Raw genomic sequence first — 27,432 nt, 5'->3', positions numbered from 1 at the left:
AGGAGCCTCTCCCTCCATACAAGGCCGAGGTGATGCTCCAAAAGGCTAGATATAGGTTTTAATTGCTACACAGACAGCAGCCCCACAGAGACCTGCCTGGTCTGGACAGAGCCTGGCTTCTGGCTCCCCTCATTCTTGCTTACAATAAGATGAGTTCACCAGCATTCATTACATTACGTCCCAGTACAAGCAAACCAATGTTGAAGCATTTATTTTAATTAATATAAACCATCTATTGAAGCTTTGTTTATTAAAAGGCCCTATCATAATCGCTCACTGTAGAAAAGCCAAGGTTCAAACAGAAGACACCTGCTCACAGAAGCTGCAGCCATGCTGACCTACGGTGCCAGCACCCAAGGCATAACACATCTACCTAAACAAACACAAGCAATGCTTTGTAGTCAAGGTAAAATCCCTCCTTTCCATTGTAACAGATGATCTAATGAAAGCAGACACCCTTCCTGGAATCAACAGAAGAGAACTAGGGATACAGAGGACAAGCCACTGAAAAACATCACTTGGACAAAAGTCAGTCTCACCTGCACCGTGATGGCTGCCTGCTTTGTCATGGACTGGTAAACACCGTTGAACTCCACGTTATGGTCCAGGTCATACACTGGGCACTAAAACAGACAAGAGTCAAGCCAGACACACAAGTAGATGTAGGGTGACAAAGGGAACAGGACAACAAGGACCCATTCAGAAGTTAGAAAAGCTGCTCTGAAGATGCAGTTTGCCTGAACTCACTACTGTTGTCATCCTCTCAAGAGGGCTATGATTAAATTCCAGATGAGGATTCAGTCAGATCAATCTCTCTGACATTCCCAAAGGGCAGCACATACACTCAGCTGTACACTTAGCATGTTGCATGCTTTGTGGTCTGTACCATAAACCAAGTGCTTGGACTCATTTTACTCTTTGCCACTACAGTTCTTAGTTCTTTACCTGCTAGGCTGAACAAACACCTGTCACTCTCTTGTCTCCTGCCCTTCTGCCACTCAAACACGGGGATGCAAGCAGAAGTTGATGTTACCCATTTCTTTCCCCACCCCAGGTATTAAAGGCAAATGCTGGGACTTCAGAGCCGGTAGCCAAGGCATCTTGCACCTCTCACTGCCTTGTTGCTCCCACAATGCTGGTCCCTGCACCATCCAGGGAGGTGGGGAGTGAGGAGAAATGGGGGGCTATTTCCCAGCTGCAAGTTACAGCCAACCTCCCTTGGCAGGGAGCAGCTGTTCTCCTCTTTCAAGGAAAGGGAATGAATAATTGCAAGAGGGAAGAGAGAAGATTGAAATGGAAAGGAGGAGAGACCTCATGGCTGGAAATTAGAAGTTCCCCATGCTGCCTTGAGCCAGGGAGAGTCAAGGAAACAGCACTATCCTCCTACTCAGCTGCCAGCATCCCAGCCAACACCACCCCACAGAGAGACAGACCTGTGCCACAAGGTAGTAAAGAGCTAAACCTCATGAGGAGAGCATGATAACAAATGCCCTCTAGGCAGACTGTAGAGGAACAACTTGCTCGCTATTTTGCCAATAAATAAAATTCTCAATAAGTAAATATCAATAACTAAAAATCTCTGGATAAGCTGCTTGAACTCAGCATTTGTCTTTGCCTCCTTCCCACAGGACTTTCATTCCTCTTTAAGGTATTCCCTTCACCACCATTATGATAGGGTGAAGCCCTCCTTAGAGTCATGCTCTCTGTTGGGGCACATAGGTTTTCACAGAAGGACAGCAGACAGCTCCTCACCCTCCTCCCCTCAGACTTACCACAATATCCTGGACAGAGACAACTGAACATGGGTAGACTGCATCAGACACCACCTTAATGATAACTGAATCAACATCTTGAGGAAACTTGTATAAAAAGTACTGAGGAGAAAGCAGAGTACTGAGAGTTACAGTCCAGAAATCACCTCTGCCAAAATAGTTTCACAGCTTCCCTAAGGCACCTGCACAGCCCAGTCTGGACTTTGGGTTGGATGTAGTGGGCTTACACAAAAATTCAGATTTCAAATATTATGACCTTACAGTAGAGAAGACCAGATTAAACAGGTACAGATCACTTTTATCTCCCTGCACAGCGCACCACTAGACAGACATTTTCAACATGCAAGATGCAGCATAGCTTTTGTTCCCCTTAAGCTTTTTTCCACCTGGTCAAGCTAAAGCAACTTCATTTTTATAGTCTGCTCCATTTTATACTGCAAAGAGCAATTTCCAGATGTTTCTGTACTACTGTTGGGACATTACATATGGAGCATGTCATGGAGTTTTATCTCAGATGGGTTGGCTCAGACAGTGACAATGAAATGTATTAGGTCAAATGGCTGAACTCAATCAAGAGTTTCATAAATGAATGCTTGACACTGGACTGTAGGATATGGATTTTTTGTTTGTTTTCAAGGACAGTTGGGGAAGCAATGGAGGCATTGTCTTCTCACTTCAGCTTGGAAAATAATTCAGCTATAGCTCTGGAAAAACTGGGAGAAAACAACACCTGCTGATATTCTTACTTTCCCTTCTGGAGAGAGGGACATGTTTTGAGCAAGTCCACAGGACAGTCTGCGGTGTCAGGAGATGCACTCCCCTGTCCCTGCAGAGGCCTTTTCAGATTTGGGCAAAAGATGTCCCAGGGAATGTGATTGTATATTTATCCAGTAAGAGTTTGATGTACTACCATTGCTAGCTGCTGGGTGAGGGTTTCTGTGCTCCTGCCTGTGGACAGGCTTGCTGCAGAGGCTCCCACCACCCTGCTTGGAGCCCAGACCTTAAGAGTTCAGGCTCACCGACACGGCTACCACAAGGGGCCCGATGGGCACCTCACCCCATCCTGGAGGGGATGCAAAGCAGAGGACTCCCACCAGCCACTTCCCACCCTTCCTTATGGTCACCTTCAGGAGCTGCTGCTGCTGCCCCAGGGCAGGCAGAGCCCATGGGGAGGGGAGCTACCCCAGGCAGGCAGCTCCTGCAGCTCTCTAAGAGACACTCTCACCTAGAAAGGTCCCTTTATGTCACATAAAACTCAATAACGAGCTGGATTTCCCTGCCCTCTTCCCAGGAAGTAGGACCCCAAATTGGAAGGACAGGGATAAGTCAGAAATGACCCAGGCTTTTCCCAAGTTTGTCCATTTCTACTAAAGCAGGGTCCCTCTACTCCTAAGGGAGCACTGGCTCTGAGGCCACAAGTCCTCTCAAACTGAAAACTCACCAAGCCGGTTTCTTTAGCAGACAACATTTTATCTCAGCCAAGCAATGACTCCGACAGTCTGAGTTCCCTGATGACCCAGGTGCACTACCCTTGGAGAGCTTCAGATACTTGAGGAAATCACTCATGAGAACCCCTCTCTTTGTCTTCTAAAATCATGCTTATACCAGAGTGCAGAGTTACCGTAAGGGGCACCAAGACTGACAGTACTCTCCTGCACAGACAGCGAGTGTATAAACGCATCCTGACAACGCTCCTGACCTTTACAAGTGTATCTAATTTCTTCTTCCACCCTCAGGCATGAGCTGGGTTCTGGGTGACAACTCAGCAATTGTTATGCCTGTCTTTTTCCAGTCTTTATGCTATTACAACACTTGTCTAGATTTTTCTTTTCTTTTTTTTTTTTTTTTGGCAGATGATTTAATACTTTGATTTACAAAAAAATAACAGCATTATATCAACTAAGAAACACTCATCTTGCACTCTCTACATCTGGCCTATAATTAAAGTCACCAATCTCATATTATTCATCATGACAAATAACAGACTGAAGTCACAATGTTAATTCCCAGTTTAGATCCTAAACACTCTGCATTCAAGTTACAATCCTAATTAGTGAGGTTTTACAAAAGAACCGTCACCTCATGTGCTTCTGTAGTGCAAAACATTGTATTCATCTGCAAAACAGCATAAGACACTTGAGACCAGATTAACTGGTTTGCCTGATTATAGGAAACCTAAAACTAGGTGATGTTACTAACAGTGATTGCAACAGCAAAAATGGAGTACCAGGCAGCCTGGGTAAATTACATACTTTCTCAGCTCCACAACCTGCTGTATTACTATAGCTATTACTATATTATTGTATATGAAAATGCCAACAGCATTTTTATTCAAGGGAGGACTTGAAGTTTCTGCAGGGCTCTAAACAAGGCTGCTCAGCAAGATGTGCAGCTCTCTACCAAACTAATAACCAGATTTATCAGGCATTTCATTTATCACCTCACACCTTGACTTGCTTCCCTGAATAAGGAATAGGGCTTTGAGCTCTGCTGTACCTTTACAGCTCATTTATTGATTTGGATCTCTCTGATGAAGAACTGCATCTTAGCAAGTCTTTCCAGGGCAACTGAACCAGTGCTGGCTAGAACAAAACATTGGTGCACACCATCTTACTTCCAAAAAAGTGCAATAGTCCAATGGTCTTTGGACTTCTCTACACATTTCTGGAATTTCCTGAACTGTATGATACCATTCATTTGTTCTAGTCATACTTTTTGGTGCACTCAGTTGTTTTGCAAGAGGATCCAAACATGTCAGTCAGTGTATCTGAGACACTGCTACCTCTTCACTATATCTACATAAAAAAGACCAACAGGAAGGAAACTTCCTCGCATCCTAAGTGGGAAACAACGCAGCCACATAAGGCTTTTGCCATCTCTAACAAAGGATCATGTGAGCCATTTAGATATGAGAAGACATACAAGCAACACCATGCAGGACTCCTCCTTACCTGGGGCTGGGAAGGGCTGGCAGTGAAGTTAAAGGGCTTGTTGGTCCTACAAAAGAAACGCCAGCGTGTTGAAGTCTAAAGCTTTCAGAGTTGGAATATACACAGAGCACTTTCAGATTAAGCAAAAAAAACAAACAAACAAACAAACTCATTATTTTCTGGGAAGGAAAGGGAACGTAAAAGTATGGACCAAATCCCTGTATAACAGATGGATGAAGCAATTGCATTTGCATTCACTCATTCCAGCTTACTCAAGTTGGAAGCTCTCAAGCCTGGTCACTAGCAGCTCATACGCAATATTAAATGGTGCCATGGAAGCAACGTCCACAAATATAATCTGTTCAGATGGTCCTGTCTCAGGTGCTGGCTCCGAGGGACAGAGGGTCCGACTCACTTCTTGGTAATTGTAGGTCCTCTGGTAGCTGTAACAGCCAGTGGAAAGACAGAAGGGAAAGTTAGGTGGAAAGACAGTAGTTAAGACATTGTTCTGCAGTTTTACAAATTATGTGATTTTTCCCTGCCTGCATAAATGAAATATTGGTCTTGGCCTTTCAGATTGTTCTGCCTTTTATTCAGAGCTCAAACTCCATCTCTGTTGTTGTTTTTATGGTATGCACGTGGTTATGCTGGCCATCCTCAGCATTTCACTTCCCTCCAGGCTGCCCGTGCCAACCGCTGATCTAGCACATCTGCCATTTGACAGCTTCAGAGAGAGGAACAGCTCAGAACAGGTGTTGTTGTTACCACCTCCTGCATCAGACAAGACACTGCGGGCTTCCTGCTGCCAGGATTTCAGCTACATGATGAAGCTTCACATCTCAGATGGTCTAAGGTGCCTTCCAAGTCTCAATACTTGCAGTGCCACTAGCTCTGGGGTTGCTGAAGCTACACAACAGGATCATGTTCACAAAAACAAAGAAAATACTCCAAAACCAACCTCAGACTCAACTGTATCTGGCATGAGAAATAGAATCTTATCCCCAAAATACACTGTAACCCTGCAGTTAGGGGGCTCTTTCAAGAGCTTTTTCAAACCCTGGTCCAAACTAGAGGCCTAGAAAAACTTGCATACAACATAAGCAGCTGTGGAAATAACAACACCATTTGGCAGACTCTGCTGACTGGTGACACAGGCAGGTCCAAAGCAGACATGTCCCCTGGTATTGTGTGTACATAGCTGAGAAACCAAGCAGGCTGCCAAATATGAGGTTACCTCCCAGATCACAGTCATCCTATGTTCAGCTGAGAGTGACCAAGTATGCTTTGTAACCAAGCTGTCCACACTAGTGGACAGAGCTAGCACCAGAGGAAGGCTGTTGCTGGATATAACTGGTAGACCAACGTGTTACAAAAAAGAGACTTCAGTACTTACAGGCCTCGAAAAATTAGTGGGACCTGCCATGACAATACTCCCTTCTGCTGGCGAACTACAAACAGGACAGGATATTGGAGGTTCTCGGAGCTGCTGTTCACATAAACGCGCACTGCATCTACCTGTGTAAAGAGAAAGGAGAGAACAGGTAGGTGTTAGCAGAATGCAACAAACAAGACAACTCCAAACCCAGGTGAGAGGAACACATCCCTGTCCTTAGACTGACATAGATGTTGGCAATATCCACAGATGAATCAGTTTGTCACTGAACCAGTTGCTCAGATCCAGAGGTCATTTAAGAAGCACCTCATTCCTGCTGCTCTGATCCAGAATCACAGCCCTGTTTCTAACCCAGAGTTGACTGTTAGACAAGACACAGTGAACAAATGCAGTAGATAAGAGGAAGAAAGTTTAGTAGTTTCTGCTTACCCAACTAGGAGCAACCTGAGTAACTCCCCCTTAATTTTATAACAACAAAAAAATCACCCAAGGTTACAAACTAGGATTTCTTTGCTTGAACTCTTATGTCCCCAACTCATTCAACTCTACTGGGGAAGTCACAAAAATTACTGAAGAAGGCATTAAAAGTCAGGGATGAAAAAGCAGGTTAGCAGTCAGCATCTATCTCTGTTGTTACAGACACTCAGATGATCATAACCCATATTTACACCAGCTAATAAAACAGAAATACACTTCTGACTGCCCTCAATGGGCCAAGGAAGGATGCTTTGGTTTATGAGCAAGGCTCCCAGCATAGCCCACTGTACCAGCAGCTGAAGTCTTGCCTTATATTGTCTAGCCACCACACAGTGGCAGAGGTAGGACAGCTGTGAAGAAGGCAGCCCTCACTTTTCTATTTGCTTTGAAAAGCAGGCAAGCAGTTGGTGTGGCCATGGCCCCATTTCCATTTCAAAGCAACACCTTGTTCACCTCCCTCTCCAGTGCTGCATGAATTGCTCACGAGTTGTGCAAGCTCATGCCTTGTTTTAGTCAGAAGACAGAGTACATCTTGATTGGAGGCCTTTAAGTCAATGAAAACATACCAGGTAGATAAGAAATAAAGCCACCACATCTTGCCTAGAGAGAATCCTTTTGAACTTTTCAAGTGGAAGTCTCAACATACCTATCTCAACTTTCTATCCTCCATGCATAGAGAAGGTAAAAGGGGGTGACACCTTCTGAGAAAACATACAGAGCTGGCCAGACACCAGCAAGGCAGCTATGCTTACACTGAGGATACCAGAAATAAGGTTTAGCAGAAGGGTTTTGCAAATGCGATCACAAGTCTAAAAGAATAAAATTTCACGTTTATTCTTGTTTAGTCATTCTAGGATCACATGGGAGTTTTATTTACTGTAGCAAAACACTTCCCTCTTGAAAGCCATAATCATTATCAATTTTCCTGCCATCATCACAGTAATGCAGCACTGACAACCACCAATTCCTAAAAAATAAAGTCTTCAACAACAACAACAATCACAAATCATTTAATTAAAAATCCCTTGAGACTGAAGTACAAACCAGGAACTCTTTCCATCGCCTTCTGGTTTATAAATCTTTGCAATACTCTTTTGGCATGCCTTCCAGCTTTTTCTTCTGACCAGAAGAACTGCATATGCAATTTCATTTCCAAGTAGAGAGAATTTCACACAAGGGTGCTAAAACCAAGTTAAGAAAAAAACACCACAAAGCAATACTCACAGGTAACACCTGAAGGGCCAACACAGCAGGCCATTGCCAATGGACAGCACTGGAAGATTTCTCTACAGCTTCCTTGCTCTCTGTAGGTGCCCTGCTCAGATGGGAGCCAAGCCAGCACATGTTGGTATAACTGGGAAATGAAGGGAGTGGGCTGAATGAGCTGCTGCTCTGTTCGTAGGTGTTTGCTGTAAGTGAACTTTGTGTAGCTGTAGTTGCCATGATGAAGAACCCAGACCCAAATGAAGGGACAGTGGAACTGAACAAGAAAATATAGTGAACACATGCAGCCATTCTTCATCCACAGGGAAGCCAACTGTTAGTTCAGAGAGATCACATTCTAGCTACGTCAAGAAGCTTTTTGCCCATGAAATGGTTCAAGCAAGCCCCCCTATGCAGGTGATTTACACCGCCTCTAGTTAGACATCACCCCCTATGAACTCTCCAGAGCTCAGCACATTAGCACAGCACAATAGGAGCACACACCAGACACTCTGCAAATAGTACTGCTGGGTTATGCATCCTCAACTGTTCACAAATGCAAGCTAGACATTAGGAAATTGTACTTTCTGGGTTCATAAAAATCAGTGCAGAAGACATAGTTATGCTTATGTCACAGGTAATTGGGTTTACTTGAAGTGTGTACGATTCATTGGTATTAACTGGAAGACTTTAAAATCTGCATCTGTACTTCTAAATTCTTAATTTAAGAACTGGAATAGCTGTTTTAAGTATATGCTAATGCTGAGTTGTATTAAAAAAAGAAAAAGCTACTACTTTCACAGTTTGCCTAGGCTTTGGACACAGAAGTGAAAGCCATACACAGATGAAAACACCTCTTCTTCCCACTTGAGATCTTCTCTTTCAGCAAACCAAACGTTTTCAATATTGATTCTAAGAAAAAGAAAATAAAAAGTACATAAACAGAAGTTTAGAAGCTGTTTAGAAAAGTCAGCCAAAAGAAAAAACTGCTCTGAGGTGTCCTACAAAACACGGAATGGAGCTCTCTCTTTCTGTCATTAAAAGGTACAGCTTTTGGTATCCACTAGGATACATTTGGGATAGTTCTACGATTTAGGCTTAAACTCCTTGGAAATGCCAGCTCTTCCCACTGTTACATTACAGTGTAGTTACAGCAAGTCACTTATCTCCAGTGGTGCAGGATATTTTTCAGCTTTATTAACGTCTCATGACATTTGGCTTACACAGGTAAGAACACATGCTACCTGCATTCTGTCATGTATTATCTGAGGAGCCATGGACATGCAATCAAATACAGCTTCATAAGCAGACAAGCACAACACTGCCAACACAAGACCAAAGAACTATTTTTAATACCAGAATTTCATAATCCGAGACCTTCACTAGACATTTTGTGGGATCTTAAATGTCCGTTTGGCCAATTTGCTGAATTCCTAAATATTAATAAGAGATAGGAATACCATGCTAAAACACATCCCTGAACATTTCTACATAAGATGCAAAGAACGGCTTTCATAAAATGTTAAGAAACCAAGCAAAGCAGGGCTGTCTGAGTCCTATCCAAAACAGAAGGCATTTCTTCCCCAGTGCAGTTTGCAAGGTATCGAGGTATGCCGTCGCACCCTTTCCCAAAAGTGAACTTCACCAGACACTTGCCTGTGGAGCTCCACATCAGATGTGGGGAACCTGCTCTGCTTCACAAATGACCCAAGTATCGCATGGGCAGACAAGAGTGACCACGGCCTACCCCACAGCTCATACCCAAAGAGAAGGATGGGAGAGCAGACTTCACCTGCTTAGGGAGTCAGGAGTGCATGGTGTCAGGGGCTAGATCTTACTGAAGATCCCAGAACCTGGGAGCAGCAAGTACCCTGCAGTGTAGCTCACTGTTGGACAAGGCAGGGCATGAACCCAAAGAGTAGAGGCAGGTGTCAGAGCCTGTTCCCCTTGGGAACCTCTATCAAGAATGCTATTTGAAATAACAATTCCTGCCCTTGCAGGAGACAGTAACTCGCAGTGCCTAACAGGACATATGCTTCTCATCCTCGCCTTCTGCAATATTACCACATCTTACGTGGTGAACCAGCTGGGCCGATGGCTTCCCTTCAGGCTGCTCCAGCTCAACCACCCCTCACTGTTGCAGGGCTATCAACAGACAACGGGCCTTAGTCTAGGACCAGAGGCAATATCCTTTCCTCATATGAAATGACCCATATGAAATGCACTCCAGACCCTTCGTTATCTTTGTGGCCCCGCAGTAGACTCACTCCAGTAAGTCCACACTTTTATTGCACTGTGGAGACCAGATCTGGACGCAGTACTCCAGGTGTTTGTAACTGCCCAAGGCAACTCCGCAGAGCATAACCCTTGCAGTATTTTACAAGATGGAGTCACCTATGTAACAGCTGCCTGGACAAGCCCAACAGTAAAACTGCTCATACAGCGACTTATTAGCACTCCACTCACATTTTTACCCTGACACCCTCCTCTTGGCCTCAACGTCCCCTGCTGAATCTGGCCAGATTTAGCATTTTATTTTTCTGTGAAAGGAAAGCTAATTAAGACAATGGCTGCAGGTACAATAACGCAGCTGACAAATTTTTCAAGCTGGGTCCACATTGCATTTCAAGCCCCTGATTCTCCTTGCCTAGGGTGGCTGTAATATCCCTGGGCAAGGGTTACTGCCCTTACTTGCACAGGGTTACACATCGCCTCCTCTTTGCTGCCAACACTAATACTCTTTACTCTCTCCTTCACCTACAGGCGAGTGCACTAAGCATGTCTTTTTTCAAATCTCAAGGCTCTTCCAGGTTAAATGCCCCATTAGTCTGAAGATCAGACAAGTTTCCACCAAGGAAACAAACAAAAAAAGGGGGTGTGGGGGAGAGAAAGTAGAAGGAAAAAAAAGACCTCCCTATGAATCCAAGGCTGAATCCAAGATGTTTACTTAACTAACAACCAGCAATGCCAAGATTAATTCATTCTGTTAAGGACTGATCATCTGTTTTCAGGCAGTCCTGCTGTTTTGGCAACTGCCATTCCAGATGCCTGGGGGGCCTGCTCAGAGAACTGAAGACTTTTGCAAGTTCTGTCTTCTACTGTACAGTTAATGTACAACTTCTGAAAAGCCTCTAGTGTTGCAACGACATGCTATGTGCCCACAGCAGTCACCATCTCCATTTTACAGATGCAGAGACTAAAGTGTGCGAAGAGAGGCAGAGGGCCACAAGCAATGAGCTTGGAGCTTAGCAGGGGATAAACAACTGAGATATTCAAAGCCTGAGACCTGCTCCCTGTACAGTTTCTACTGCACAACTCTCAGAAGCACCAGGTGAAGAGAGACCAGCCTATAAAGCCTGCAGCTCACTCAGCCTCATGTTTCAGTACTAAACAGCCAAGAAGCTCCCTCAGTTTCAAGTATTTAGGGGTGCATTCACCTTGCCACCCCAAGTCACGTCCCTTTCCAGCAGTTGCCCAACAACGCTTTTACTGCCCAGATGACAGATGTGTAGCTTTCTTCTGGGCAGCACTTAAGCATCGCTCTCTCCTCCTCTTTGATGCTCTGCTGCTATCTCACCTCGAGTCCCTACCCCAGCCTGTTTTGTCAACTGCTGGCAGTCCTCAAAGTCTCAGCCTTTGCAAACAGACCTCGAAGCAAGTTTGTTTACATTTACAATTACAGATCCAAAGGTTTTGACAAAATTAATGGAGCTGACCTCCCCCAGATGACACCTCCATCTGGCCTACTCACTGATCCTTACGACCAAAGCTTGGCAAGCTGAGCCCTAGAGGACAAGCGCCCGGGTTACCTGTGCCTTCTGTACCTTTTGCTAGAGGAGGGCTGCAGTGTTTCCCCCAGGGTTATGAAGAGCAACAGCTGTCACAGAGCAAACACCAAGGCCTAGGATGCACTTTCTGCTCTGCATCTAGGCCAGTATCAGGAGGTAAATCCTGCAGCCCGCATCCTGATACAGGAAAGGTTTAATTACCCCCATGGTGTGCTGCCTGCTCGCTCTCCCAGAGCAGGGCAAGGGAAGGGAAACGAGAGCTTTGGTGATTAACGCTTGGAAAGGGAGAAGCCTGCGAGGGGAAAGAAAGTCCCTCTGCAGCGATCCAGCAGTCAGATCCGTCATTCAGTTTCCCTCTCTTGACAAAATTAGGCTGAGCATACAACACCTATAACATTTAACCAGTTTTGCTCCTATTTCTATGATCCTGTATTATTGCTAGCACTGTACTAGTAAGAAATGGGATTACTAGGAAGAGGGAGGCAAGATTCTCAAGTCTAAATATTCTTTAAAATCTAAGCATTCATTCTCATTTATTACCCACATAAAAAGTGGTATATGCTATGTAACATGTTCTGGTAACAACGGATGTGGAGAAGGCTGAGGTACTCAACAAGTTCTTTGCCTCAGCCTTCACTGCCAGTCAGGCTGCCCACGTCTCTCAAGTCTGACCTTGTGACCCTGTAGATGAGGGCTGGGGGAGCAAAGTCCCTCCCACTGTAAACAAAGAGCGAGTTCAAGACCACCTGATGAAACTAAACACGTACAAGTCTGCGGGGCCTGATGAGAGGCATCCCAGGGTCCTGAGGGAACTGGCTGATGGAATTACCAAGCCTCTCTCCATCATATTTGAAAAGTCCTGGCAGTCAGGTGAGGTCCCTGGTGACTGGAAAAAGGGAAACATCACTCCTGGTTTTAAAAAGGATAGAAAGGAGGACCCGGGGAACTACAGACCAGTGAGCCTCACCTCCGTGCCTGGGAAGATCATGGAACAGATCCTCCTGGAAGCAATGGCAAGGCACATGCAGGACAAGGAGGTGATCCGAGACAGCCAGCACGGCTTCACCAAGGGCAAATTGTGCCTGGTCGGTCTGGTGGCCTTCTGAGATGGAGTCACTGCATCAGTTGACAAAGGAAGAACAGCCAATGTCATCTACCTGGACTTCTGCAAGGCCTTTGACACGGTCCCAGATGACATCCTGGTCTCCAAATTGGAGAGAAATGGATTTGAAGGGTGGACCATTCAGTGGATAACGAATTGGCCTGAAGGCTGTGCCTAGAGAATGGTGGTCAATGGCTCTGTGTCCAGGTGGAGGCTGGTGACCAGTGGTGTCCCTCAGGGGTCTGTCCTGTTTAATATCTTTATCAATGACATAGACAGTGGGATCGAGCGCACCCTCAGGAAATTTGCAGATGACACCAAGCTGAGTGGTGCAGTTGATACAACAGAAAGAAGGGATGCCATGCAAAGGGACCTGGACAAGCCTGAGAACCTAATATGGTTCAACAAGTCCAGGTGCAAGGTGCTGCACCTGGGTTGGGGCAATCCCGGACATGAGGACAAACTGGGAGAAGAACTCATTGAGAGTAGCCCTGCAGAGAAGGACTTGGGGGTTCTGGTGGATAAAAAGCTCCACATGAGCCAGCAGTGCACACTTGCAGCCCAGAAGGCCAACTGCATCCTGGGCTGCATCAACAGGAGAGTGGCCAGCAGGTTGAGGGATGTGATTGTCCCTCTTTGTTCTGCCCTTGTGAGATTCTACTTGAAGTACTGTGTCCTGGTCTGGGGCCCCTAGCCCAAGAAAGATGTAGATCTGTTAGAGCAGGTCCAGAGGAGGGCCATGAAGATGCTCAGAGGGCTGGAGCACCTCTCCTACATAGAAAGGCTGAGAGAGCTGCAGCTGTCCAGCCCAAAGAAGGAAAGGCTCCAGGATGACATCATTGCGGCTTTTCAAGATTTAAAGGGCACTTATAAAAAAGATAGACAGGAACATTTTGCTCAGTCAGATAATGACAAGACGAGGGAGAACAGTTTTAAACTAAAAGAGGGGAGATTTAGACTATAGGTCAGGAGAAAATTCTTCACGCAGAGGGTGGTGAGGCACTGGCACAGGCTTCCCAGAGAAGTTGTGGATGCCCCATCCCTGGAGGTGTTCAAAACCAGGTTGGATGAGGCCCTGGGCAACCTGATCTAGGGGATGGCATCCCTGCCCATGGCAGGGGGGTTGGAACCAGGTGATCTTTGAGGCCCCTTCCAACCCAAGCCGTTCAATGGTGTAACCACTATACACGACTTCTCTCCACCTTCCCTCGGTTCAGCACTTTGTATCTACTCCATGCAACAGGCGTTCAGGAGCTCAGCAGAATTTAGGTGCAATTACAGGGAAGCTTGGGAACGGAGAGAAAGGATTAATATTGAACTGCAAGCAGAGATTCTCTCATTTGCTGTCAGCCACTGACTTTTTGTTACAGAGTGTAAAGAACCCTAATTAGCAGAGGAAGACATTTTGCTTGGCAGGTGATCTGTCTAGCAAAAGCATCACAAGGGACGGGAATAACAGTGTAGTACCTACGAACAGATGTTTGTGTCGTGTTGGGACAATTAACCCACCTCAAACATTTAATCCATATTTTGCTTCTAGATCCTATTGTCTGGATATAGACAATAAACACATTTGTATGCAACAGATTTCAAAATTTGACCACTGAGCCAGCGCGAGCAGTCGCATCTCTCCCTTTGAAATTCAACGTTCGGCATTTGCCTCAAGGGTACAATCTCCAGCAAAACATGTTAGAAAAAAAAAAAAAAAGGCAGGAGGGGAGGGGAAAACAAAGTGTTTTATCTAGTTCAAACATCATTCTTCCTGCATACCTCTCCAAAGATCATTTCATTTTAAGAACAAGCAATTCTGACCCAAGAACTCCTCTCTGCCTCAGCTAATCCCACCGCACACACCCCTCTCTCCCAACACAGAAATAAGATCCTAGCTATGCTGCATGCAGAAATAAGGGGGAAATCCAGCTAGAAAGCGCAATTTTTGTTTCTCATAATAACAATCCCACACGCTAGAACAGAAGGATCTAGTTCAGAGCCTCCTCTGCATCCACCCCCACTCACTCAGCACTGATGAGACGAAGAGGAAGCTTTGCCTGGGCAGCAAGGTGGTCAGCCAGCTCACCGCCTCTGCTGCAACACCACCACTGCTGAGGGGCTCCACTTTGGACCAGGAACCTCCAGCGCCACAGAAAACCTCTCCCTTCCACATACTCCTTCTCATTGCCAAGCCTCTGCCACGCACATCTCTATTCACCAGCCAAGTTAGCGACAGTTTTGTTTCTCAGATGACTGAACATGAACTTTTTTTCCTGTGTTCCAAGGTGGACAGAGCAGTTAGCTGAAAAGAGAGGGAGCTTCCAGCACTACATTAAAATGTGTTAGACCAGGAAAGACAAATATTTGCACTTCAGTTCTATCACCCTGGAGATAGGGGGAGAAAAAATAAAAGGAAAAATTAAAAAAATGCAACTGAATTCCATTCTTTAGATGGGAACAGGCAGAAGGAGCCGGTCCCAAACTCACACAGCTGAACAGGACCAATATGGCTGCAAACATTAAGCAAAATAAACTGGGCTCTTGTTGACACGAAAGAGTCCTTGGATTGATTATTAAGTCTACATTTCCCACAGAGATTACACAGCAGCTTAAGACTGCATGGATGTGAATTTATGGGCAAGCAGGAGGTTGCAGCAACTGCTTCTGCTGCAAGTAAAGTGTTTTGAGGACGTCGAAACCCTTCTCACCATCTCACGCTAGGCAAAACCTTTGAGTCACACCGGGGCTTTGCCACATTCCCCACGGCACCCGTACACAAGTCTTTCCTTGCAGGGCCTTTGGGGATTATCAGTCCACGTTGCAACAGCCCTGGTTGTGGACCTGACCAGGCATTGAGCCAAACCAGTGGGCAGGGAACACATCCGGCAAGCAAACACGCAGCCTGGTGCTTACAAAGGAAGGTCTCAGTGCAGGATGCATCTACAAAAGCCTTTGACTGCTGCAGTCTGCTGGTGCGCAGGAAAGAAGCGCTTCGTTTTTATATAAACCCTGAAACTAAGTCAAGTTGGATTCAGCCAGGTGGGCGAGAGCAGTCGAGGCCGGGAAGCAGCAAGTGCCCATTAGCGCCCAACTCTTCCCATGGCCAGCGCGACAGGGGGAGGCAGAGACCCTGAAGGAAACTAATTACGGGTGAGTGACTGGAGTTACAGAACCTCTTTCCTGCCCTCTTATGAGACATGAGCATTACTCCTGTCTGATGGCAAAAAACAGCGTGGAGCTCAAAGAGCATTCCCTTTCCATCTGACGCTGTGCCCGAATGCCAGTAAGTCTTAACTGCTGTTTAAAGCAATCTGCCAAGTAACCTTGGTCCACAGTTTTCTTACAGCATCTCTGCCAGAAGTATTAAACACCCAAAGCAGCATAAACCAAGTGAGAGATTCTGAATATTTCAAGCACAGCCTCAGTCACACTGTTCCAGGATGAATATTTTCATTTAAAAGTTCCACTTTGTGCAAATACACTCAGCGTGGACTTATGGCCTGCTACAGACGTTCCCATGAGTTCACTCGCTTGTAGCAGTATCTGTGCAGCATAAATGGAAGAAAGACAAATACAAACCATACTAATATTTTGTTTTCCTTTTTTAAAAAATTATATCCTGAAACCAATGTCAGTAGGGAGACTCTAGGCCAGACGGAAAGAAAAACTCGGAGTTGCCATGCTGTGTGAAGTACATACCTGTTTCTGACCACCCTGAGAATTCAGGGTGGCATTAAATAAGTAAATAAATAAGTAAATCCCTTTTTGAACAGCTTGTTAAGGAATGAACTGTTCCCTAACAAACAGCATCATCCTAACCCCTACCAGCTGGAACTCTGAGCTAGGACAACCCCTGAAACCAAAGGAGTTTTTAACCTTCCTAAATTCTCCCCCACCCCAAACTCACAGCAGTAACTCTGGGATGACCATTACAACACAAACATCTGGTTCTTTCTTGGATTCCAAGTTCTTCACCTCCGTCACGCTGGTGTGGAATGAATTATATCTCCTACATGTTTTCTTCTCATTTAACCGTTGTATGTTTGTTTTAAACCACCCTGAACTAGTTTATTTCTATGTCCAAAGAAAAACATCAGCACAGATAGAGCAAGGAGGGCTGTTTCTGAAGTCCTCTGTGTTTCTATAAGTACACGCAGCAGGAAACAACGTTTGCTTATGCAAGCACACTAAACTGTATTCTCAAGCTGGGCAGATGGCACACCCTTGCAATACAGCTTTTACAGGCTGCACTTTCATTCCCTGAATATCCACTAAAATAGCAGGCGAGGTCTGGGTAGGAAAAGACATACCTTCCTACCCAACAACTTCTGCACAAGTTATTTAAGGACATTTCAGCCTCCACTTACAATGTAAATGTTTGTATTATAAATCGCTACACTGCTCTTGGAAAGGGTTCAAGCCCAGCAGAGGCGTTTTGATGAAGTTGCCCTTATTCATATGCCCTTTCTTTTTGAAATCGAAACACTGGGGGGGGCTATCCATATGCAGGCTTTTTTCATAAAGCCTACAAATGGATAGTCTCCTTCACCCCTCTAAGTAGAAAAATAAATAAATAAATCGCAAAGCACAAACATCTCAGAAAGCCAAAAAAATACTGCAAGTAAGAAGGGATCTCAGGTGGGCTCAAGATCCAATCTCCAGCTTGAAGTGGAGGTGGGTCCCCACCTTTCTTTCACTTAAGTTACCCCATTTTTGCCAGGGAGCAGGGGGTTGCTCAGTTTCTTACACCAAGCCAAATTATGCGTGCAAAAAGTGTTCCAAAGGAACCCTGTCGAACCTTGCTAGGCTTCAGACACCACACGTTGTAACTTTCTTTGATTTTACTAGCTTTGACACCGTGCCTACATTTCTGGCTCATAAGACATCTAATTTAACATTAGGCTCCAGAAATGGTGAGCGGAGGCTCTTCCAGCATCCTGTGGTGAACAGGCTAGCTTCAGCAACCAAAATGCAACAGTGTTCAGGCCCTGGATGTCCTGCAATAGCAAGAGCACTGCTGACCTTAAGAGATCTCCTTCTTACTTAAAAGCCCACAGTCTTGCCTATTGATTTGATTTTTACCCGTATCTCTGTGGCTAAACTGGTGAGCTTCCACCCAGCATTGAGGAAAGACAGAGCCTAACCTGTTCTGTCTCCCTGCGGCTCAGGTTTGACCATCTCCAAACAGGAAACTGAAGTCTTACTGCATGCACAGTATAGCTGTGGGCTGAAACCTGGGCTGCAGCCAAGACCAACATTACAGAGAAGACATGCGGGAGAGCACGGGAATACTCTGAGGTAGTTTGGTTCCAGCCCGCAGAGCCCTACACACGCAGCCTAAGAACAGCCCGGGAGCTAGAGGTGAAAAAGCGGCTCATAGATTTGTTGCAACAGACACGGCGGCTGCTGCTGGAGTGGGACCAGCATGCACGTGAAACAGCAGAGGACAGCAAACACGGATCTGATTGCCGGCAGTTATTAAACCACGTTGCCCTGCGTGGCACAGCTCAGTTTCCCTGTAGCTACAACAGATGGCTTTGGTCTGAAGAAATGACTCCTCACACAATCTTAGAGGAATGCATGGTGGATTTCAGTTCTGGCTCCTCAACCAGAGCAAAGTAAGTGCAACTGCCATCCACACCAGGATACAGAAGACTCTTTCACCCAGAGGCAGGGGAACCCAAGAGCATCGCACTCTTTGGGTTGGAAAAGGCACCTGGTCTCTACCTGAGGGCCACACAACTTAAGGCATCAAGCTGAAAGACTTCTGTCCTTCTCACTAGCATTGCTTCCCCTCTTCCCTTGGGTTGGCCAATTTCTTCCCCACCTAAGTCATGAAAGAAGGAAGGGCCGTGATGTTAGCAAGTCTCATGGCAGCACACAGCCTCCCTCCCTTGTTCACTGCAGGTAAGGTTTTACCTCTCAAGCAGGCTCCACGTAAGAAACAGTCACTCCAGGGCTGCACATCCTCATATGACACGATTGCTAAGAAGAGAAGCCACAGCCTAATCTGCTGCCAATGACGGCTTACCGTGAGGCTGGGCCATATGGGAACCGAGAGCGGGACTCTGTTCTTACTCCTGGCAAGGGAGGAGGAGGAAGAAAATATCACCCACTCATTCCCCTAGAATAGGTGCAGCCTACTGCTCAGCTTTTGGGCTCGTCGTCACCAAAATGCATGAATGTCCACGTGCTGCATCTAGATTGCAGCAGTTTTGCCTAGAAAAGGAAAGCTGGAAACTTGTTCTCCTGAGAGATACTTGTTTTTCTAAGTATCCAGGTATCCTCCAAAACATGCACTCAGCTGATTCTCTGATTAGGAAGAAATTGTAGTGTCTCCAACAGTCTTGTTCCTCAAGATACTCCCCAGCTTCACTTTGAACCTGGCAGAGAAATAACCCACAAGTACGAGTGCCATTTGTGTTTCCAGCAAGTTAACCATTAGTGACTGCCAGAGCTTGCAATGGAGGAGAGAAGAAGCTCACTTTGAATTTCTTCAGTACTTTGCCCCAGCCTCCCTCATCTTTTTGGAAGCCCTTGTATTATTGCAGTTGAGGAACTAAGCAGGTTCTCTCGCTTGTCACATAAATCCTTCTCTAGCCAATGGCACATCCAGCAGAAATACTCAGCGGCTCTTGTTCAGCTTCCCAGACAGACACACTGCACAGGCAGCTCCAACTTAACATACTCTTCCCTCCCTCCCAAGTAGGGATATGTTGAGTATTTGGAATTTGAGACACTCAGGAGTGTGCCACGTTCACTCCCCTTCCCTCATCTCCCCCCATCTTGTTTGTCTCCAGTTTAAACAACCCAAAAAAAAGATAAACCTGCTTGCCCAACTAATTGTTCATTACTATAGCATGTCTGTGTTTGTTGTTAGAGTGCATATCAGCAGGAACAACAGCTGGTTTTATTATTTTTAATATTTTTTTACACTCATGGTTAAACATTAAACAATTGTGCAGAGAGGAAATTTTCAGAGTGCAGCTAGGAGAAGAAAAAGAACCAGAAGAGCAATAAAAGACCCCACAATAAATGAAGACTTTCCACCATGGAAGACTGAGGAAGGAGTTCCAACCATGGAGGGATCAAGGAGGGACACACGTGCAGGCCAGCGCTAGAAGCTCCTCACAGCAGAGGTAGCTGTGCTCCTCCTCCTTCGGCACAGCCCTATTTTTACAGCTCCACCTCAGGAATTAAGGCCTAAACCCTAGCTGCCAAGTACAGGAAAGCCTGAAAGCTCTCCTAACTCCAGACACAAGGTGAAGTATTTCTGCACAGCACCTAGGAGGTTCACCCCCACAGACTAGCAATGTATACATACGTAAGTTTCATCCAGGTGACCAAGTCAGCACGTAAAAACCCTTCTTGTCATTTCATACGCATAGAAAAGGAGATGCAAAGAAGTGAAGCGACTTGCCTGGCTCAAAGCAACTCTGCTCCACAACCCTGAATTGCACTTTGCTCACAAGTAGTTGTATACAAGGCAAAAGAATCCGATAAGGAATGTTTTCCCCTTCCCTATGGCGTGCATACCTGTATCCCAGAGAATAAGGAGGACTACATGGATGAGGATCATCCTTTGAGATCAAGGAAGCACAGATTTTCAGAAAGAGATAGGTCTCTGAAGCACCAAACAGGAGCAATGGCCTTTTTTCCTCCTTTCCCTCATCCCTCATTCAAGCACTGCTCTATCCAGCTGCATTTTCAGATGTGTCCTGGCAGCCACAGCACGTGAGCAAACAGAGCATTTGCAAAGAGCCGATGGATCACAGGCTAGCCCTCATGCCTTGTCTTTGGCTCCAAGTTGTCCCCTGCCTTGAAGGCCTGCCCTCATGAGTGAGAGCACTGGGGGGAACAGCTGAACCCACAGCATCAGCAAAACAAATCCTTGTTTCAGAGCCAGATCACTCCAGACCTGGCTGTGCTTCAGAGGGAAAGCAATTAAACTCACCCACTGCAGCCCTTCCTAGTGGAAAAATGCTCTTTTTATTCAATTAAATCTCCTGTAACTAAGGTTAATGTTCCATGTGGTATCTGCCTCAAGGTATAAGAGGCTTCTGGCTGACCTGCCATCAGCAGAGACAGGAGGAGACTGAAGGGATCAGGAAGAGCAGAGCTTGCACGTGGCCAGCAGTTGACTAACACTGGCTGATCCTCCACTCGCTAAAAGTTGGAGTCTAAAGACTCCAGTGAAAAGGAAGGATTAGTACACCAAGTTTTTGCAGGACTTATGTTCCTTCAGAAGATCCAACAACTACTGAGTTAATAGCATGCCCCTAAGCGTCTTCACCACTCTTTGGCAAGCAGCTTGCCCACAAGAGCATAGTCCCTGATTAAAGTCAAGGTTCCCACCACCCAGCTTCCAAACTTGAGCAATCACCACCACCAGGGAGATGCAGGACCACCGGGACAGACCTACCTCTAGCTCTGACCAGGCTGGCAAGAGGAGACCCAGTCAGGTTTGTGCCTCATCAGTTCAGGGCCACAGCCACACACGTGCAGCCAGTTATCCTGGTTAGCCAGCACCTTCCTGCAGGCTTGGCTTAGCTCAGGACTGCTGTCTGTAGGGCTCCTCAGGATCTCTTCTGGGCACCCCTCACCAGAAAGTCTCCTAGCACAGTTCACATTTAAGTGGTTCTCTCTTTCAAATTAGTTTTCCTAGCCGGAGCCATCTGTATGGCACTGTTTAAGTGTGTTGATGGCAGTTTTTGGAGAGTTCTGCATTCAAAAATTATCAAGCCTCAAACCTGAAGTTTCCTTTCCTAGATATGCTCTCAACCAGCTCGACATCACTGCAGAGATTTCAGAGTCCAGCATATGGGGATGTAGAGATTAGCACCCTAGGGTTTCAGCTTAAATATGGCAACAGTCATTGCACATTGTCTCTGCCAGCAAGCCCCAGACACTATTTATTCTGCTAGCAGCCTTGGTTACAGTACCCAGTACCCGTAACACCACAGGAAGCCCAACTTACATTACCCTGAGCTTTTACAGCAAGGCTCATGTCCAAAGAATGAATTTGGCCTTTTGTGCTCTGTGGTGACACCCAATAGTTAAATAAACCTGGGCTGGCTCACTTGCATCAGCCCTGAAACAAAATTCATGCCCCATAAATACCAGGTGCATTTTACTACACTGTAACACACAGAACAGAAGGAAGACAAGTCTTTAAAGGTCTGGATTTTGCAGGGTAAACCAAAGCCTTATCAAAAAGTTCCCCCCCCCACCACCTTTTGAAAAATCATGCTCTTGTCAACTCCCTTGGTATAAAAAAATAAATAGAAATGCAGTGTGGAAGGATAGACGTTTTCCATTTTCTCTTGTTCTGTGCAGCTGAGGACAGGAGGGTAGGTCCATTTGTACGGTTCACCATCTTTTGGAAAACCGAAGCGTTTTACCCAGTAATTAACGCCCGATCCAAACAACGGGGGCAGAGTTTCCAAGGTACCACTTAGCTACTTGATCTAAACACGAAATTAAAAAATATAAATAAAAAAAAAAAAGGGGGGGGGGGTGTATCCGCAGTAGCTAAGCCTGCATAAACGCCGTGCTTCCTCCCCCATCGCGCCCAGCCGTGCCTTTAGCAGCGCTGCCCCGCAGTCCCCTCGCCCCGCGGCTCACCTGCCGGGCTCCCGGGGGACAGCCCCGCGATCCTAGAGAAGCCCCCGAGCCTCAGAATGGTATTTATAAAAGGCTCATTAAGTGCGGTTCCCGATCCCCCCCCCCCCAGACTTCAACCTGCCTCGCCGCAGGTGCTTGCCGGGGGCTGCGGGCGGGGGGGGGCGCAGAGCCCGGCCGGGTCCCGCACGGCAGCGGGAGCCCCCCGGTGCCCGGTGCCCCTCTCGGGGGGGATCCCGGCGCCTTCCCCCCCCACGGCTCCTACCTGCCCGGGCTGGCTGCGGTAGGCGAAGGCGTAGAGCCGCTCGGCGCTGATGTTCACGGCGCCCCGGTAGAGGCGGCCGAAGGCTCCCGGAGCGGGGCTGCCCCCGGGGCCGCCCCCCGGAGCCGGGGCCGGGGCCGCCGCCGCTGCCCAGAGCAGGGCGCAGAGCAGGGCCCCGGGGGCTGGGGGCGCCCCCCCGGCCATGGCCCCGCCGCTGCCGGCCGCCCGGCTGCCTCTCCCCGGCGGGGCGGGCGCCCGGGAGCTGGGTTTGCGATTTCAATAAATCCCTCGGCCGCACGGGGGTGGGGGGAGGCGGGCAGGCAGCGAAGCCCGGGCCCCCCCCCCCGAGCAACTTTCCTGGGGAAGGACCCTCCGCGGGGAGGGGACAGGGGAGGGGAAGGGAAAGGAGGGAGAGGAGGGAGGGGAGGCCGGCGGCTGGCCCCGGGAGGAGGGTCTCCTCCGTGTGCCCGGCCCCAAATTCTGAGCCGGCCTTCGCAGCCGGTTGTCAGGGAGCTATTCCCCTTCGGGATGGGGGATATGGGGTTAGGGGCGTGCAGGCGTCATCAGGAGTGTGGGGACGGGGGCACGGCTGTGGCGTCTGCAGGGCTTCGACGCCTCCGGCCCACCGAGTCACGGGTGCCCTCGCCCCACGGTCTGTTGGCTTGCTGGAGCACGGGTTCGTGCCTGTGACACATCTCACACAGGGGCCATCCCAAACACCTGGTTTTGGCTGCTCAGAGGTGGGGGATAAATGCCGTCAGTTTTTAGTTCAGCCCAAAGGTGTGAAAGGCTGCAGCACGGTGTCGTTCCGTCAATTCAACTGTGGCTCGGTGCTTCTTATGCTATTTGAGGTGTTCGTGAAACTGCTACAAAAGTCAGTGATACTCTGAACCTTTTCAGCAAGATGAGAGCGATACTGTTGGGCTGCGAAAGGGTCAGAGGTCTGTCTCTCACTGCTTTCCCCTCCTATGCTCTTTTGTTGAAAACATGCCTGGGAAATGTGTCAGATCCCATGGCAGAGGGATGCATTTTTAACTCAGAGAAGGTAGAGTATTACTGAAGCAACCTGAAAGGCTTTTCAGACTGAAGGCAAACTCATAGAAGCCACGATTTTATAAAGCCAGCCTGCGTCCTCCAACTGTGTTATCTCTGGCCAAAGCAGCTTTCCAAGCTGTGGGGTTTGTTCTCAAGGCTGAGAGATTTCCCCGGAGTTGCTTTTGTTTGGAGGAAAAGTTGTAAGGCTCAGCAAAATGACTGAGCTAACATTATGCTGCCATTTTAATCCTTGGGCCTTCGTGCGATCTCTGCCAACAGCAAACAAACAAGACAATTGTCAGTGACCTGTGTTAGTGAAGCAGACCACATGCAAGTCACTCTGTCTTCTGTCAGAGCCCTAAGAAGGGGCACTAAGGGCAACCCCCCACATGAGGTCTCCTGGAAGATGGGCACTCCAACACCAGGAGTGCCTTCCAGCCTGGAGTTTCATGCAGTGCAGACCAGAAGACCTGAGCAATGTCACCTCTGAGCTCTTGCAACTCTGTCTTGCCTCTTACTGGGACACAGGATGACCTGTTCTGGGGGACTTCGAGCAGTGGTGGCACTGGGAGACTTGTGGCTTCCCCTCAGCATTCTGTAGAAGCCTAAACCACACAGCTCCTTGCTCACCCACTGCCTCCTTCAGCCCCACATACCCCTCTGTGGCTGCCCTGACTAGATGTATATTTTGGTATTCTACAAAAGACTACTAATTTTTTCTTCATTTTGAATTTTAGAATTCAAGTTTTCTTTCCAAAATACCATACTTTGTGCTTGTCTTTATTGAATTTCACCTTACTGTTTTGAGGCTCTTTCTGTGATTCAGCAGCGTTGTACTTTTGTTCAAATCCTTGCCTCCAAAGTGCTTGCGGTACTGCCCAACTTGGTATTATTTAGAGAAGTTTGAAGTCAAAGGTCAATTCCATCACCCAAGTTACTAATTAAAATAATCAATCTTAGCAGACAGATCAGATCTCTTATTTGAATATACCTTCCTATTGTCCAGAAAACAGCCACAGCTACATTTTGGGAATTGCTGTTCAATCACACACTCCTTTCATGTTAATTCCAATCTGAACCCTACTTGCCTTTATGAGGATGGTGTTCAATGTAATGTCAAAAGTCCTGCTGAAGTCTGAATGTTTCATCTGTTTCTTTCAGCACTTCCTAAGTCAGTTATCTCTGCAAAGAAATAAATTAGGTTACTTTGACGTGATTTGTTCTGGACAAATGTGCACTGCCTGTTTCTCATCACTGTATTGTTTTTTAGTTGTTTGCACCCTGACTGCTGAACAGCTTGTTTCATTATCTTTCCAGATAACAAATGGAGGTTGGCTGATTTATAACTCCTCACTCAGCCCCGTTGGTAAAGATGAGTAGCCTGTTTTCCCTTTTCACATCCACCTAAATCTTGTTCTTGAATGGCAGCATGTATTTTGGAAGAAAGAACAGGGACACTGTAAGAGAAAAGATGCTGATCCAGAGAGATCATGGGTCTGGATCAGAGGAAGTGTTCTCATGCGTGCCACAGCACTCTGGCATCAGGGGATGGCAAAGGCTGGCTGCTCCCTAAGGCACAGGGAGCCAAGCGTGATAACATGGCCAGCAGGGCAGGGGCTTCACCAGCCAGGGCCCCATCCCACCGTACCCAAGCAAGACCAACAGGGCATGCCTGGAGATGGCAGCTGGGGTCAACAGAGAGTCCGGATTGTCAGGCAAACCCCGAGCAAATTGTCAGGCAAACACCCGAGTCAGGCCAGGAAGTCCGTCACGGCTGTCACACAACTGCAGCTGTAGTGCAGGCAGGGCCCAGCTCCAGAGCCCCAGCTTAAAAGCGGCTCCCGTGGGACGGAGGAGGTCAGCCCTCACCGAGGCCTCCCTGCAGCGTGCCCTCCAAGGTCACTGGAGCGAAGGGGGGCAGCCCTTGGCTGTGCTATCTCTGTGCCGGCGCCGAGCCCGGGGTGCCAGACCTGCAGGAGGGGGGATGTTCTCAGGGCCCTTTCCTCTGGATGTGTTGGGGCACACATCTCCTGACACAGCCCTTGTTCCCAGGATGAGCAAAGCCCAGGGTTGTGAGCATCTTGGGGGAAAGGAGGGATGATACTGAAGCAGAGGCTCACAAGAGTGCCTTTTTTTTTTTTTCCATAGAACAGAGGTAGAAAGTCACATTGCTGCTGGAAAAAACACTCTAAGGAAGTGATATTTCTCCTGGTAACCAGCACTGCAAAAATATCCAGGACAGGAGAAAGATCTCAATTACAAAGGAATTCCCTGAATCATACTAATTTGGAATATAAAAGAAAAAGAGTATAAACATAACCAATCAAATTGTTTGGAAACTTATTTTGGAAAAAGAGGGTTTTAAATGTCTGCCATTTGGATATGCAGTCTCTACGTTACATAAGCTCCACTGTGAGTAAATAGATGCTGTAGATGTTCAGCTGGCTTCTGCAGAGATAATGGATCATTTTCAGATGCTGCTGTAAATGTAGTGTGAAGCACAAGAACTGAAGGGTAGACAGGCTTTAAGATAACTGATAGAAGCACAGTAACCTGCTCCCCATTTTCTGATATGTGGCTGAAGTGTTTGAGACTAGAGCTGGCTGAATAAGTGTCTCTGGCTTGTAGTATATTAGCTTATACGATGTACTTAACATTTATATTTGATTGTAATTAATAGTAGCAGAGAGGTTTATGAGATTTCAAAGTAGATGATATATTGATCTAATTGTGCCATGATTGCTTTCTTCTCTTTCCGATAGACCTTGTTCTTCAAGACAGTTTTAAGCTATTCTAGGACAGAATTCCAGATGCGTCTTTAATTTATGCTTTTGGGTTCCAGATTTTCAAATAAACAGAGAGAAATGAATCCAGTACATTGCCTTACACATATCCCTAAGATCAGGTGGTTTTTTTTTCTTTTTACTATAGGCTGAAGTCTGATGTTCAGCTTCAGGTTGCATATGGTATATATGTAAATGGAAGTTCAGGTGCAACCTACAGCATAAAAAAAAATGACTCAGGCACATTTTTCAGCTCTTCAGCAAAGGCAGTTGCTGCTAGTGTTTTCCTGTCACTTTTTTTTCTCCCTTCATAATTTCCATCTTCTTTTTCTTTAGGTATCATATGCAAAGCAATTCCTTCCCTCAGCACATTGACCACTACCATCTGCATCTTTGCACTGCTGTTGGTTAAGCCAGAGTTAGATTGATAAGAACCATCAGGAAATCATCATTTCTAAACATCATCACTTCACAGACATCAGGAAAATAAATCATCATTTCCTAAGCATCAGGAAATCTGGGTGAAAGGGAATTTTTCTCTTCAAGGCATGATTTTTGAATGAGAAGCTGATAAACCTACATCTTCACTTTTCACCTCCAACAGACAAAACATTAAGCTCACATTGTATTATTAGAAAGCGTCGACTCTAACCCTTCGAAGTAGTTTACATCTCTACATATGTGACCCAGGGAAGAGGAGAATCTGCGGTGCACTTGTGGGGCAAGACTTTAGGAGGTCGGTTTGTTAAAACAACCAAGGGTCACCTTTTATCTTGATTTAAGATCTTGTGTGACATCCTGCTGTTAGTTCCCCTTAACAGGATTTGGAATGCGTTTTCGCATGGGGAAACTGCCAAGCCTTCCTCACGGGGACACGGAGGGCTGGCTTGGGACGGCAGGAGCACCGAAGAGGGGTACTAATGAAGTTAATTAAGGGGACGAGCAGCCACCTCAGGGGGCAGAGACACCCCCCCACAGCCCCAGCAGTGCTGGATGTGGTCAGTACGTACCGGGCGGGCCCTGAGGGAGCCGCGAGGGGCGCGAGGCGGGGCCAACCGCCACCGCCTCCCCCCTC

General features: G+C 46.8%; 1 protein-coding gene across 2 annotated transcripts in view; it reads right to left on the bottom strand.

The window, feature by feature from the left end:
- The window catches only part of SIDT1 (SID1 transmembrane family member 1), a 49,026-nt gene extending 21,596 nt beyond the window's left edge, over window positions 1–27,430 (bottom strand). The window contains exons 1-8 of one of the 2 annotated variants that reach the window (XM_048047607.2): window positions 27,368–27,430; window positions 24,663–24,756; window positions 22,543–23,843; window positions 6,096–6,217; window positions 4,975–5,145; window positions 4,724–4,769; window positions 1,773–1,874; window positions 540–623 (exon numbers count right to left, since the gene is read on the bottom strand). In XM_048047607.2, the coding sequence (XP_047903564.2) occupies window positions 540–623; window positions 1,773–1,874; window positions 4,724–4,769; window positions 4,975–5,145; window positions 6,096–6,217; window positions 22,543–22,743 (726 nt within the window). In that variant the 5' untranslated portion in view covers window positions 22,744–23,843; window positions 24,663–24,756; window positions 27,368–27,430. Of the gene's footprint in view, window positions 1–539; window positions 624–1,772; window positions 1,875–4,723; window positions 4,770–4,974; window positions 5,146–6,095; window positions 6,218–7,796; window positions 7,939–22,542; window positions 23,844–24,662; window positions 24,757–27,367 lie in introns of those variants that run through there. The other variant, XM_066990418.1, reaches the window with a different exon arrangement.
- Between the last annotated feature and the right edge of the window lie 2 nt (window positions 27,431–27,432).

This window comes from Anser cygnoides, chromosome 1, assembly GCF_040182565.1.
Source record: "Anser cygnoides isolate HZ-2024a breed goose chromosome 1, Taihu_goose_T2T_genome, whole genome shotgun sequence".
Classification (NCBI taxonomy): domain Eukaryota; kingdom Metazoa; phylum Chordata; class Aves; order Anseriformes; family Anatidae; genus Anser; species Anser cygnoides.
This window is presented reverse-complemented; position numbering and strand designations above follow the sequence as displayed.